Genomic DNA, 16,202 nt, shown 5'->3' with positions numbered 1-16,202 from the left:
CTTCCCAAATTTTTTCTCTTCCTGTTATTTTAACTTTCTTTTCTTAACGGAAACAGTGACTAGGTTTAAAGGAATGCTAGGAAAATTTTTGGTTTTATTGACTGAAATACTACAGTAAAATATGGAGGATTTTTATATGCACTTTTGTGATTATTCAAATAGGCCCACAGAAACTCATCTGGGTGAACAGAAAAATGGAAGAAAATTGCTGGTGAGAAAGTGACTGGAATTCTACCTTCTCAAAAGACAATCTTTACCTATTACTAGCCTAAAATTAAAAAAAAAATAACTGCTTAGTTTTCTTCTCACAACATGTGTTTTTTCTAATGCATCCAAATAAGCTACATAGAGAATGTTAAAAAAAAAAAAAACTCATTTGATTTTACCTTTACATTTTACTCATTATCATGATCACATGCAGCACATTGCCCAAGAAACTGGACCTCAGCCATTCTCTACCAATGTTTTATCTAATGTCTACAATCATTAGTTGCCACCCTGTTATTTTACTTATAAAAATATGTAAATAGTATGTTTACATTTTATCTTTATAACTTTATCTTCTCTGATGAAGGAAGGAACTGTATATCATATATTTTTACATGGTCAAAAATACCCACTACCATGCCAAGGTTGTGGCTCAGTGGTAGAGTGCTTGCCTAGCACATGTGAGGCACTGGGTTCGATCCTTAGCACCACATTAAAAATATAATGTCCAGTTACAACTAAAAAATAAATATATTTTTAAAAATATCCTACCCTGCCTTGCCATAAAGGATAAAAACAACTTTCTAATAGTGGAAAATGCTGTAAGAATAATTAAAATGACCTAAACATTTGTATATTGTAAAATAATGCTTACTGACATCAAGTGTTCTGTCTCATATTCTATTGTTTCTGGTTTATTATCAATAATATATGCTCTAAATCATCATCATTAGCTTCAGTTCTTCTTGGTCCTATTAGCAGAGAGAAAATTTTACAAACAAAGTGGATACATTTGGGGTACAGAGAGTAAAAAGAACTTAGCTATTTCTAGGATTCAGAAAATTATACTTCAAAGTTTAGAGCTTTGCCATGCTGAGAACTTTGAACTAAAAGACACTGGAAGGTCTCAGTTACAGCCTCAGCACCAAAGTTTCTCTGACTTTCTCCTGGCCTCTATCTCTTGCCCACCTTTCTCCCCCAGAATAAGTCAGAGAAACCAGAATTATTCTTCCTCAAGACAGGACATAGATAGTAGAATAGATAGTAGAAAGCAAGCCATAAAGCCTAAACATATTACTCTAACCTTCAGCCCTGCCTTTCTGTTTAGGGGCTGGCTAGCCATAAAGAAATTCTGACACACCCTTGTCCGACACTAGTTCACAATAATCTCATTCTAGAGAAGTCCTGTCCCATATTTAAGAAGAAATTCTACAACACAAAGAAAAATCTGAATAGACAGAACTTGCTAGGTTTCCCCACTCAGTCCATTACTATTACATCATATGCTTTTTGTCCAATCCATTTTTACATGCGTGTCCTTGCTTCACTGAACCTAAGCATAACATCAGACAGTTTCTCATGTATCTTTGGGTCTTTCTCATGTATCTGAAAGGTCCTGTATCATATAAAACTATGACAAAATAAATTTTTTAAGCTTTTTTTTAACCTGTCTTTTGATATAGTATGTTAGCTATGGCCTTTATGATGGGAAGGAAAGGGATCATCCTCTTTATGCCCCATAGTGTGTTTTACTGCACAAGGGTCACATGTCTAGCAATGAGCCATTTCCCTGAATCTACTTCTGGCAGAAAAGAAACTCAGTTTTCCATGGTTCCAACAGTCTTACTACTTGTATTTTTTTAATCTGATATAGAAACTATCATTGTTAGCATTTTGAATACATTGTTCCTATTTCATATAGTAGGGACTTTATTCAAAACTAATGTTAAAATATTTATTTCAGAACTGCATCTTTATTTTTATAATCTGAGTCAAGTGAAAAGAAGGCTCCATATACAAATTTCTAATTCTAAAACCACTGTACAAAAATGCATTTGGCTGGAGATATGTGCAGGGATAGCTGCAGTTCATTTTTGGTTTGTAAAAATAGGTTAAAATTCTGTTCAGTAATTAAAAATAACAGGTAATTTCCACAAAGTTTATAATCCGTTATTTAACTTCATGAAAATAATGGAATCATATGTAGCATACAGTGAGAACAACTACCATCAAGGTTAAGAAACACACCTGTTTGTATCATAAGAAAAATTACTATGGCATTACTAAATGAATATGCACTTGTTCAAGCTTTCAAATGTTTAACAGGTGACATTTAATAGTAAGGAGACAAAATGCTTAAATAGAAAGGAGCAGAAACACCTGGGCAGGTCTGCAAGTGTGGTCGTCTAGCATGCAATTGCATTTTCAACATAATTAGTTTAAATGAGCTTCTAAATTTGGGTGATGTATTGCACATGTAATTAAGGTTTAATTAAAAATGTTCTGTAATAAATTGTTTTCCATTTCTGACAAATCACATTAGAGAGGTAGATTTTGATTTGGAAATAGTTTTTTAAATGTGTTAATCATCTCAGCTGAAAATATGGGAATAGAAATAAAAGTTCTGTTGAAAGTCAGTTGAGATTTAAAAAATAAGAGATAAAGAATTTTTTTATGCGGCAGACTGAATTCAGGAGTGCTCTGCCACTGAATATATCCCCCAGCCCTTTTCACTTTGAGACAGGGTCTAACTAAATTGCCCAATCTAGCCCAAATAGCTGGGATTACAGGAGTGTACCAGTTTCTTTATAGTTTAGCTGAAGAGAATGCTAAAATACTTTTACTTTTATAATCATCAACATTCTAAATATAAACCATATTTCTTTTTTAATTTCTGTAAGATACATAGTATAGAATTTTAAACATTTATTATGAAAACTATTACATAGTAAGTGTAGCCTGCAAATGAAGAAAACCTCAATAAGGCTTTGCACTAACCTGCTAAATCCTGCAACAGAGATGAAGCCTCTATTGCCAGTCCAAGATAAGTTAAGCCATTGGACAAGAGTACATCGAGCCTGCAGGAACTCCAGAGAAGTGTCATTTAGCTTTGCCCAGTATGGCTGCAGATTGAGGTGGATATACTGCAGAGGATCACAGCAATGCTGGTGCAGCAGTTTGCAAGTTTGTGCTAATCTACACAGGTCTGGTAGTGTAAGGTGATTCAGAATCAGTTGAATGAGCTACCCAAAACAGAGAAACCAAGATCATCAAGAGTGAAAAAGAGTAAGATCATTTTATTAAACATATAATGTGGCCTAATACAGTGTTACATTTTATAATATTTCCACAGAGAAAATAAACCAACAATTAACAAAATCATCCAAATAGAAAGAAATCATACATACAGATGATTATATTGCATTTCAAAATTGTTCAAATATAAAAAAAATTGTTCAAATATTCAGCTCATGTTGGCAACTTTTTCTTTAGGGTGCAAAATAAAGTTTCAATAATTTGTTGAATAATACAGTTTTTCACAGACTCAGCCTTTACTACATGCCAAACAAAATGTTCCCATTCTCAGAGTGCTACAGTCCACCGTGGGGACTACTAATTACAAGGATGAATTTTAATAGCATTGATAGAAAGAAACACAATGCTACTAAAGGCTAACACAAGACACATACCTAATTCCAAAGTGAAAATGTACTTGTGCCAGGAGGGCTCAGTTTTAAAGGAGAGGAGCAAATTAGGTGAAAATAGTAGTAACGACATAAAGCCTCACAGAGGAGCTTAGATTTATCCTGACGGGGGACAAGGGCGACAGGAAAGGCAACAAACCAAGGAACTATTGTAGAATTCCAGGAAAAAGAAAAAAAGGCACTTAAGGCAGCTGGCAGCAATAATGGAGTAACAAATATATATAAAAATAAACCACACGGAATCAAAAAGATGTTTTACTCTCAATTATCTCAAACTAGTCCAAGATTTGTTTTTTCCTTAATGAACAATTGGGTGCTTCTAAACTAGTTTACAAAGAACAACTGCTTAAATAGCCTATATTGAACCAAGAATCATAAAAATAAAATCAAACAATTGCTAAATGTTCAAATCTTACTTAGATGAGAATTTTTTAAAATTTAATGTAGGGCATTTAGTAAACTTTGTTTTATAATTATGCCCTTTAATTGAAAATTATCATCTTTTCAATTTACTTTCCAGGTTCAGTATAAATTTTAGGTCAGATTTCCACTGTTTGGGGCCAAAATATTACAAAATAGAGTAACAACAGTATGATCTTTAAATAACATGTATAATATAATGCGATATATTTATTAATCAGCTGATGCTCAGGTTTGGGGTGTTCTTGCTATTTACTTTTAACATTTGAACTAGGCTTTAAAAAATAACATTAGGATATATGTATATCTGTAAGTATGTTTATTATGAAGACAGATAAAGAGAAGGAAGATAATAATTTGTCCAAAAGCTGACAAAGATTCTCTGCTTGATCAAAAACTTAAGTTAAGCTTCTAGACATTCTAGGTTCATTTGTGTACTTCCTTATCAAATCCAGTTTTAGCAAAAAGCCTAATAATTCCTCCTAAGTTAGTTTTTCAAGAACCTTCATCCTCTACCATCCTCCAGAGAATGCCTGATCTCCTATTCTAGGATGAATCCTGTTAGTTCGGTTTAGTCCAAATCCCCCTTTCTCCTGATGTTTCTTCTTAGTAATTTTTCCATCTACTCACACTCAACATGTTGGTTAGATATAAATCCCCACCTACCCATGAGGTATTTGCAGTTAGTCCAATCTCTCTCTTCCACTGCAAAATTTCATGCAGTGGTTCCTATCCCTACCACGATTGAATTTTCTTTAGCAAATCTCATCGAGATAACCCCGTTACATGTAAAATATGGTACAACCAACAAAAATTCTGTTAAAAAATTAGAAAATAGAAACATTGAAGAAAGTAGAAAAAAATTTCTCCCTCTCTACCCTCAATTCTATTAATTCTCTCCCCAGAGAAAAGTATGTTAATGGTTTTTCTGACATTTTCCAAATAAATGTGTATGAAATTTCTATTCTTGGATATACACTAAAGGAATGATAGTATAAATACTATTCAGCACTTTGCTTTTCTCAATTCATGATATATTCTGTAGTTCTTTCTCCATCTGCACAAACAGATCCACATCATTCCATTCCATAGATGTGACATAATAATAATGTATTTCTGGATTCTATCTATTCTGTTTCATATATCTATCCATTATTCTCCCATTTCAATAATGCTCTAGGTAAAATAAGTTTTCTTCCAAATTTTTAAGTGTTTGTGTTGGACAATGGAATTTTATTCAGTCAAAAATAAAAATGAAATTATGTCATCTGCAGGAAAATGGATGAAACTTGAAAATACTATGTTAAGCAAAATAAGTCAAACTCAGAAAGTCATGGGTCACCTGTTTTGTTTTTTTTTTTTTTTTTTTTTTTCCCTCATATGTGGAAGCTAGAGAGGTAAAAGGTAAACAAAGATGGGGAGGAGGTCTCATGAAAATCAACCGGAGTCAATAGAATAGAGGAAAGGGACCAGGGGAGGGAGAAGAATAAAAGGAAATGATATTGGGAATGATATTGGCCAAATTATATTGTTATATTGTGTGCACTATGAATATGTAACAATAAATCCCACCACTATGTACAACTATAATGCACCAATAAAAAATACAGAAAAAAAAAGGTAAGCCTTAGTATTCCAAATTCTTGAAAAACCTAAAAGCGTAATGAAGGAAGAAAAGATATGATTCAAGCTTTTGAGGGTTTAACATTCCAGTCTTTACAGCATTATCAGAATGTTATATAGTTCTATTAGCGGTTGATCCTGGTATCTTTGTGAATTAGGGGTGGTACATTTCTTTGTTACCTTGATTTACTTTATGAGTCAAATGTTTTCTTTTTCTGGTTACACTAATATAATTTATTATAACCCCATTACTAAAAGATAGCAAAACAGGTGCTATATAGCACCACAACTGGGACCAACAACGGGGTGGGCATTTGTTCCAAGCTAAATATACTTCTTTTTCTAATCTTTCTTCAATGTATGTGTTGGAATGCACTGGATTATTTGGTCGCAAATGAGAGTCAAGACAATGCCCCTCCAACATTCTTCTTTTCTGGAATTTTCCTAATTATTTTCATATTTCTTAGGTGAATTTTTCCATGAAATAATTCTGCTTGCATTTTAAATGGGACTTAATTAAACACATAATTACTTTAAGGAAAACTGACCTTTTTGCTTTATTGTGTCTTCCTCCTTGAGGCATGCTATGACATGTTTCTGGAGTTCCTAATGCTATCAGTTTGTCTATTAACTTTGTAACCTACTAATTTACTCATTGTTCCTAACAGTTTTTGATGTATTCTCCTGTGTTTCTGATTTATAAACATTTTTTTTGTCTGCAAATGATGATTTGCAGCCTCCTTTCCAAAAATTACAATTTTTATTTCTTTCATGATATTTGTTAATAGACAACTGGTACGACAGATTAACAAAATATTTATCATTTAAAGAAAATGTTTAAAAAATACAATTATCTAAATAGCTGTCACTTATCAACTGGTTTGCACATCTACTGAATGATCATAGGATTCTTCTTTTAACCTAGTACTATGGTATTATTACACAAATTCTCTAACATGAAAAAAACCCTCAAATTCCAGGAACAAATTCTGAATGATTTTGTTGTATTATCCTTTTAAAATAATTCTATTTGCCTTTGTTCATATATGTAAAATTGGTCTAATAGTTTTCTTTTTGTGTGCTATCTTAATTATTACCCTGGCTTCATGTAAGAGTTGACAATGGCTTCTTTATGCTATGAAAAAGTTTAAATGATACAGGAATTGTCTGTTTCATAAATGTTTGAAAGAAACCACAAATAGTCTGAGCTTGACAACAGTAATAATCTGAAATCTGCAGAATTAACTCAAATTGTTTCAGTTATTGTGGTAGAATTTTTAAGCAGTTAGTGCAGAGACATCCTGTAACAGAAGATAAATAATTTACTTTTTCCAGATGGTTATTTAAATAACCCCCAGAAACTTTTGGCATAGTTCCAAAGAAAAATCACCATATTTAAAGGTATATATTATATGAAAACATTTTTATAGTTAGTATTAAGTTCTAAGCAAATATTAAACTGTAAAAAGAATGAAGAGTCATTACAATCATGACAATGACATGTGAAAGAGCAGTTTTGATTTTGATTAAATAAAAGATTTGGCTGGGGATATAGCTCAGTTGGTACAGTGCTTGCCTTGCAAGCACAAGGCCCTGGGTTCAATCCCCAGCACTGCAAAAAAAAAAATAATAATAATAGTAGGTTTTAGGTCTACAAGACAATACCCATTAATCATTACCCTAATATCTCCTTTCTGTCAAAATGTGTTTTTGAGGGGAATCCTAGTACAGAGTATCTTTGTATAACACAATGAAGACAGGATAGGACATGCTGGGCGAACTCCCAAAACAGTTAATTTATCAGCCCTCAAAACTCTTTGAGATCATTCATTGTACTTTGCAGTATTAACTCTTTATATGGTACTTTGCTTTCATGATAGCTAATTAATGTCCTTCCAAGAATACTAATTCTATATCCTGGTTTCTTCTATAAGAGTTTATTGTATCAGTTAAACCCTTTGCATGTATTTGAAACTTTTTCTTTACTGACTCCGTCCCTTCCTCATACAAATAGGCTGAAACCTCTCTCAATCCATATCACAGAAACCTTTACACTCTGTTGCATCATCCACTACTGACTCTTTTTCTTCAAAAGGAAAGCTATTAGATGAGATAATACCTATAATAGTTTTATATCCTCCCTCACTTTTATATTCTATTTTTTTGAGTATGACACAAATGGTGGCATATTAGCCAGGATGCCAACTGTCATTCATTTTTGGTGCACAGTCTTATTATGCATGTTAAAGCACATAATTAGAGTATATTAACAGAACTATTTTTCTGCTTATTCTCAGAGACTAAACACTTTTTGTCTCTGCTGCTGCTTCTCTCCTTGAGAACTCCAAAAAATAGTTGATCTATCTGCCTCAAAACTCAGTCTACTCTATGAGATCATTAATTATATTCTGCAGCATTAACTCTTCACATGGTACTCTTCTTTCATCATAGTTAACTAATGTCCTTCCAAGAATACTAATTCTATCTCCTGGTTTTGTCCACAGAGACTAAATATGGGAACAAGTATGGTAACATTCTCCCATTCCTCACCTTACAATAACAGCTCCATTAAATTGATCATGGTAAAGTACTATAATTGAAGTTCTCTCACTGACCAAAACCAGTGGGCACTTGAAACAATCCTCTATAGCTAACGTCTTTTTATGGCTTCTAGACCTTTTCAGCTTCCTAATAGTTTGGTTGAAGACTCTCTCATCTTTGTCCCAAGCCCCTTTTCTGGCTTATTTTCCTCTATGAGATTCTTGGATGTCAGTATTTCCAGAATTCTACTCTTGGCCCTTTATTCAAACATCACAGTGTTTCACTGATCAACTTCATCTACCATGGTGCCCTTGTCCTATTTAGAGATGACTCATTCAAATGTAAACTCAGACCTTCCTGGGTTGCCAACTCACGTAGCAAGTACCCACTATTCTCAACTAGTCTGCTTTGATGAATCACAGGTAGCTTCCTATCCTCATCTACTGTTTTATAATTAATGACATGTCCACCCACCAAATCATTACAACTTGAAACCTAAAAGTCACTCTGATGTTTTTCATCTCCACATTCACCAGTTACTTTTAATTACAAACTTTTGAATTTCTGAAATATTTCTCCCCCCTAAGGTCTTCTTCAAACATTCCAACTTGCAAAGCTTCATAAATTCTTGTCTAAATTATTGAAGTAGTTTCCCAACTGAGACCTCTACCTCCCATCCTGACTTCCTGTTGGTCTATTCTCCATTTACCACAGAGTAATCTAAGACATAAATCTCATTTTACAATCCTCTTCCTTAAAATAAACAAAACCTTCAATGTTCACAATCATTTTTATGCCATGAGCCATATCCATATGAAAGACAAATTCATATGAACCCAAAACATTGGGAAAATTATTCTAATTGTCAGCCAAAACATGTGCAAAAATGCTTGAATATTATGGATAATTTCTGGAATATTAACTATTATTCCACATCTTTCTCTCCCTCCCACTCAAAGACAGTGTAAGAACAACAGAAGAAAGTGAGTATGAAATTATAATCATGAATCTGCTCTAGTTATTTTAGCAAAAGTAAATTATTTACAAAATCTTATTTGACTCCCCAACTAATTTTGCTATATACCACAATAAGACAGTACCCTGAGGATCACTAGGTGAAGGGTTAAAATACAAACCTGTTGGCAAAACCCAGAGGTAGGTACAGCAGAGTAGGATGTGCACTGCCAAGGCTAGGGTGTCCTAATAATTGTTGTCCAAGTGAATGGAGTTGTACACTACGGCAACCCTAAACCTCCATCTAATTTCATGCAGCTTCTGCTATCAAATCGGATGTTTCAGCCATACTAAAATGCTGCAATTTCCAAACAGGTCACAGAATTTCACTTCTGACCTTTGTATACTCTCTTCCCTCTGTCCAAAGTTTCCCTCTGTTTCCATTCAAATGCTATATGTCAAGCATTTTATCAGGCCTGAATAAAATTCAACAAACTGTTCAAAATAAATTATTGAATGTAAATTTCTATTTTCTAGTTTTAGCAAATGGATAAAATCTGACCCAGCTATCCCACTCCTCAGTTTATCCTCAAAGGACTTAAAATCAGCATACTACAGTAACACAGCCACATCAATGTTTATAGCAGCTCAATTCACAACAGCTAAACTATGGAACCAACCTAGATGCCCTTCAACAGATGAATGGATAAAGAAAATGTGGTATATATACACAATGAAAAATTACTCAGCCTTGAAGAAGAATGAAATTATGTAAATGGTAATTAGGTAAATGGATGGAACTAGAGAATATCACACTAAGTGAAATAAGCCAATCCCAAAAACCCAAAGTTCAAATGTTTTATCTAATAAGCAGATGCTGATCCATAGTGGGGAATGGATAGGGATGAATGAAGGAACTGTGGATTAAGCGGAGGGGAGTGAGGAGAGGGGTGAGGCAGTGGGGATGGGAAGGACAGTAGAATAAGGCAGACATTATTACCCTATAAACATGTATAAATTTTTTTAAATACAAAAAAATAAAGAAAATGGACAAAAATCAAAAAGTGATTCATTCTCCTTCAGATGAACTGCTACCCCCGTTGCCAAGACCAATCTCCCGAGAGTCCTGAGGAGCAACACTCTCAATATCTCACACTCCTCTCTGCCCCAATTCAAGTCTGCTTCATCTTTCCTCTTTCCTCCCAAGATGGTCTTATCCAATCTGTGAAGCTTCCTTTCCATAACACAAGACTTGACCTAGAACTTTGGACCTTAAAATCTATGTCTAACAATTTTAATAGCTACTTTACAGATATCGCACAGTGTTTTAGCCATAAAATGTTATACAAACATTATAATTACTGATAGGCATTCAAGAGGCTGCCTTATTGTTTCATGGAAGTTAAGCTACCTGTGTAATTATGGTGAAATCTGAAATACCAACAATTTGGAAGGGAGATATCTAGGTTGGTTAAAATTTTAGTCTGTAAATGTTTATTAAAAAAGAAAATTGATTATATTATTTTTAGGCCCACATAGTTTTTAGGAGAGATCTAAATGCCTGGCCCCCACTATCACTGCCAAGGATATTTGGAAACTGGTGGGGAAAGGTTTTGGTGTAACATGACTATGAAACACTTACTGGCATTTGATACCTGGGAGCCAGGAATGCTACACAAGTGTTCCCGTGGAGGTACACTGAAAAAAAGACTTCAAACAAGATACAAAAGAAAAAAAAGTATTTCCAGAGAAAGAGAAAGGCACTCTGGACCTGCCTAGACCAAAATTTAGAGTTAGAAGAAGATATACCAGAGTTAGTATGGAAACATAAATGATACTGAGGAAAGAAAGCTCTGGACTATTAAATAGAATAAACATTCATCTCAAAATCTTATTATTTCTCTTATTTTTAATAGCAAATAATCTTTAATGTAACTGACATAAAACTGCACATACCACTAACACTTATAATGTATAATTATGAATTACATTATAACATTATTATTGGTTTATGTATTTAGTTATTGCTATTTAATGATAAACAACATACATTTAATAGTTTACCCAGAATTACTGAAGTTAATACAAACAAAATCAGCAAAATCAGTTTTTTGTCTTTTTCCAAAACCAAAATATGCAACACATCAGAATACTGCCTTACTAATGCTTCCAATTCCTCTAATAGCTAGTATAATAAATAGTAATTTCCAAACATTTTTAAAGATCTATACTGTTCTATATAATATTGCTACTTAACATAGTTGGCTTACCTCATATGGCAGTTTATCAAAATATCCATTATTTGGCCCTTCCCTGAGGGCAGTACTGCTAAATTTTTGGTTAAGATTGTCCATTCCACAACCATCCTTTTCTTCATAGTCATCATCTTCCAGATCATTCATGTCAATAAGTGAAGTCTTGAGAGAAAGCACTGGCTTGTCCTTCATACCATGTAGCACAACTGCATCTAATTCAGTGTAATAATCCAGAAGAGAACTATTTATTTCCAGTCGAATAAGATTGGTGGGAAAATTTATCTGCTTAATACAAGGTTTAAACTGGCGAGCCTGGGAAGCATTCACCTTCGAAGGTCTCTCTGACCAAAGAATCTCCCATCTGCCAAAGAAAGAAACTTCCCTATAATACAGTTTAGAATGAGATCTACCAGTACCTTAAAATTATAGCCCCATTCCCAATATACTACAGTGAGAAATATGCCAAGTAAGGTGAATAGAATCAAACGTAAGAATTGTTTCCAAGATATGAAAAAAAATTTTAAAGCTAAATTTCACACATATAATTAACTTATTTTTATAAAAACGCCCAAAGTCCTTTGTTTTTTCCTTTGCAGATTTCACACTGATCAATTTAAAGACTAGACTTGATGAGGACATATAATGGGGGGTAGGAGGGGTTAGCATTAGGGTTAGAGTTAGTTTAGGGTTAGGGATAAGGAGGGTGGTAAGAATGGAGGAAGGAAGGACTGTATAGAGGGAAAAAGGGGTGGGAGGGGTGGGGGAGAAGGGAAAAAAAATAACAGAATGAATCAAACAACATTGCCCTATGTAAATTTATGATTACACAAATGGTATGCTTGACTCCATGTACAAATAGAGAAACAACATGTATCCCACTTGTTTAAATAATAAAAAATAAATAAATAAATAAAGACTAGACTTGGTAGAGGTAACTGAAGAATAGCACTGGGTTTTAAAGAGTAAGTAAATCCTATGTAAGAATCAAGCACACAGGAAAAAGCTGTCTTGTGTGCACCATATTTCAAACCAACTGCAGAAACTACACCTGTCATCTTGCCTCACAAAGGTCTCTTTCTCCTCTATTCCATTCCTGTTACTGGCCTCATACAAACTCAAAATGTTTTTTACCTTTGATCTTTTTCCATTTTTTAATGCAGTCATTACGTTATGTCAAAATTTTTAGGAAATTCTTTTATGTATGCTCTTCCCAAGAATTTTCAATTTTTTCATATTTTTAGTCATTTTTTATCTCTAGTACCTAGCAAGTCTTGTCCCTCCAAATGAACTCCCCCTTTCCAGGCAACTTAGTCACTACTTTCTACACTGTAAATTTATTTCTAACTTTGGGACTTTGCTCATTTTGTCTTCCCATCAATGAAATGTTCAACCTACTACTATTATTTTCCCATCTCTTCTTCAAAGCTTAAAACATATTCCACATCCAAATAAGTAACACACTATTATCAGGTGTTTAATATTCTAATGTCATAATTAACTACATCTCCAATAATTATTTTCTAATAGATCAGAGAAAATTAAAAACATAAAAATATTTTAACAAACATTTTCCCTCTAATTGTTTACTTTGGCTAGAAGAATTTTTAATTTTATGAATAATAAAGAATATTTTAAAGCTTCTCAGTTCACATTACAAACTGCTTTTATAAAAGCTTATGCCAAAAAAGTATATAAACATGACCACTGAAACCATTACCACTGTAATCTATAATTCAATGATTATTAATAAAACTTAAAATGTTGTTATATATTTATTAATCACATGAGGTTTTTTTACCCCTAATAAGCCACTGACTCACTAACTTCACCCAATGACCTACTGAAATCTAAGTAAAAACTAACTATAGTGAGACATATAAGAAGCTGAAGTAAAGTCACTGACACATAGGTACCCTAACAGTCTTTAGGTCAATAAGAGCATAGAGTCCCAATCTTGGAAGAATGGAAAAGGGAAATATGGTAATTTCTACCTACAAGAATAAACATGTAAGACAGATGCTCACTGGGAATTCTTTTTTTAAATTTATTTTTTAGTTTTAAACATTTTATTAATATGTGTTAATTGTACATATTAATGGAATTCAGTGTGATATTTCCAAATATGCATATAGCATATACCAATCAAATCCAATGTCCCTTTTCCACCCTCTCCCCTGACACCCTTTCCAATCTCTAGTAATCCTATTCTACTTCCAGGTTGACTTTTTTAGCTTCCATACATGACAGAGAACATGCAGCACTTGTCTTTTTGGTTCTGTCTTATTGTACTTAACGTAAAGTCCTCTAGTTCCACCCATTTTGCTACAAATGACAGGATTTTAATTCTCTTCATGGATGAATAATACTCCATTGTTTGTATGTATCAGATTTTCTTTATTCATTCAGCCACTGATGGGCACCTAGGCTGACTCTGCATCTTAGACATTATGAATAGGGTCCCAAGAAACATGGGTATGCAGGTGTCTGTTTGGCATGCTGACCTCATTTTCTTTGGATGTATTCCCAGAAGTGGGACACTCAATGGGAATTCTAGTAAACATATCAACAAGAAAATCAGGAACTATAGAATAGTGAACTATAAAAGCAGGAACTTTTACATTTTCTAGAACCTTTAAAATCACTCCATATTCATTATTTTTACAGATTCTTTTTGTTAGGAATAAAACCCATCAAACATAAAGAGCCTGTATTTGTATTCAAAGACAACATCTCAGTCCATCTCTAGTTGGAAACTAACAAAATTGTGTGAAGGACCTGGTCAATTCTAACTTAAATGAGAAAATCCTATTTCTTGGCCCATGAAGTCAAAGGCACTAATCTATGACAAATTTGTGAAACTGTTGCATAAGCAACTTCCTTTGACAGCAAATTCTATGACTTCCTCTCCTTTTTTCTCCTCCTCCTCACCTTCTTCTCCTTCTCTCTCTTTCATTGTACTAGGAATTGAACCAGTGCCTCATGTATGCTAGGCAAGTGCTGTACCACTGAGCCCCTTTTCTTTCTTTACTTGAGGCAGGGTAACACCAAGTTGCCCAGGTTGTCCCCAAACTTTCCATCATCCTGTCTCAGCCTCCCAAGTTTCTGGAATTATAGGTGTGTGCCTATACAGTACACAGTATACAGTGTATACTGTATACTGTCTATACAGTACTGTGTCTACACAGTAGTGCATGATGGAGTTTTCTATGATTAAATGTGAAAAGGGAAAGTATATCAATATATACAAACAAGCATGCATACATGCAGAAACATTCTTGTAAAACTGCTCTTTATTCAAGATTCTGATTGTACTAATTTCTTGGTGTATACTGAGGTTTCTTTCATGAAATTGTTATGATGATAAATGATGTTGGTATTTCATGTGTCTTTTAAATGTCTGCTTATTCAACAAATAATCTGACAACTTTATATGAGTTCCCTAATTTTTATAACCATTATTATGTTTACTTAGTTTATTGCAGCTGACTCCTCTCACTCATGCTACACTTAGATTCCCTGGTGGTTCTTGTGACCACCTTCTAGATAGGACTGATTCACCCTTTGTCACTTACACCTGCAAGCCTATTCACAGAACTGCCTTGAGTTCCTGGAGTGTCTTCCTCTAGAGTGTGTCAAGTGCTTAAAGATTTTTAGTCCACATGTTCATCCCTCCAGCCCATAGCCAAAGACTGACTGATGCAGATGGCCTGCTGCAGGAGACTGAAACTTCACTTGAAATCACATCCTTCCTGAATTCTCTTTCTCTACTGTGCTTTCCCCCTTTCTTACTGGTTTCTGCTAGAGCACTTCTATGATAAATAGCTGTGCAGAAACAGTAACTTCAAGATTTGCTTCTGGGAAACCACTAGTTTAGATTTTAATAATATCTCATGCTTACAAACCCCAACAGCTTATTGGCTACACTCTTGTACTTTTCCCACTTCTTCAAACACCATGGTTTCAGCTTAAATGTGCTCTTTCTCCACCTTTCCTACCCACAATGGAGCCTCTCTTGATCTTCATTCTCAGCAAATTCACTTCCTCAGGGAAGACTTCTCTGAGGCCCAAGGATTAGATTCTCCCTTCTGCCAATACATGTTTCCTATGATCCCATGGTCCTCTTGCAAGCTGGCCCTGTGAGTTGAGCGAACAAGAGCCACCTTTGTCTGGCTTTGTTTTGTTCTCAGCACTGAACTGGCAGAGAAGGCGTTCAATGAATGTTTTTCACTGTCTAAAGAAATTCACCAAAATGTCACTAAATCTGGGCAAAATAATTATAGATATTTTTCCATGTACATATTCTTTTTGTACTTTCTAACAATTTTTTAAAAAAGAAACATTTACTGATTTCATAGTAAGTAAAATTTCAAACTCATTTTATTATACTACAATAATATATATTGGTTAGATTCCTTTTCTCTTGACATTTAATGGTATTTTGAGGGATAAAGCTAAATATCAATAAAGCAAAACAGAAACATATCCATAAATAAAGTTTTAACTTTAGTCACAACCATGTACTACAACTTTCAGGAATCCAAAAATGTGACTTACATTCAGCTTGGCAGCCATTATGTTTTGGATTGAAGAAAACACATTACATGTTTCACAGCTCTTATCCCCAAATTTGTTCAGCTTTTTAGGAAAAAAAATGTGGATAACTCTATAGGAATGACAAGAGTCCTAATAAAACAATTCTCACATAAGAAAATAACTG

The 16,202-nt window shown here is 33.9% G+C and overlaps 1 protein-coding gene across 1 annotated transcript in view; it reads right to left on the bottom strand.

The window, feature by feature from the left end:
• Positions 1-16,202, bottom strand: part of FBXL4 (F-box and leucine rich repeat protein 4) — a 75,462-nt gene that overhangs the window by 44,337 nt on the left and 14,923 nt on the right. Inside the window, exons 4-5 of the mRNA XM_079148659.1 lie at positions 11,501-11,846; positions 2,986-3,230 (exon numbers count right to left, since the gene is read on the bottom strand). Of these exons, the coding sequence (XP_079004785.1) occupies positions 2,986-3,230; positions 11,501-11,846 (591 nt within the window). The remainder of the gene's footprint in view (positions 1-2,985; positions 3,231-11,500; positions 11,847-16,202) is intronic.

This window comes from Sciurus vulgaris (genome assembly GCF_902686455.1).
Source record: "Sciurus vulgaris genome assembly, chromosome: 7".
Lineage (NCBI taxonomy): Eukaryota > Metazoa > Chordata > Mammalia > Rodentia > Sciuridae > Sciurus > Sciurus vulgaris.
Note: the sequence above shows the minus strand (reverse complement) of the source record. Positions and strands in the feature narration are given on the sequence as shown.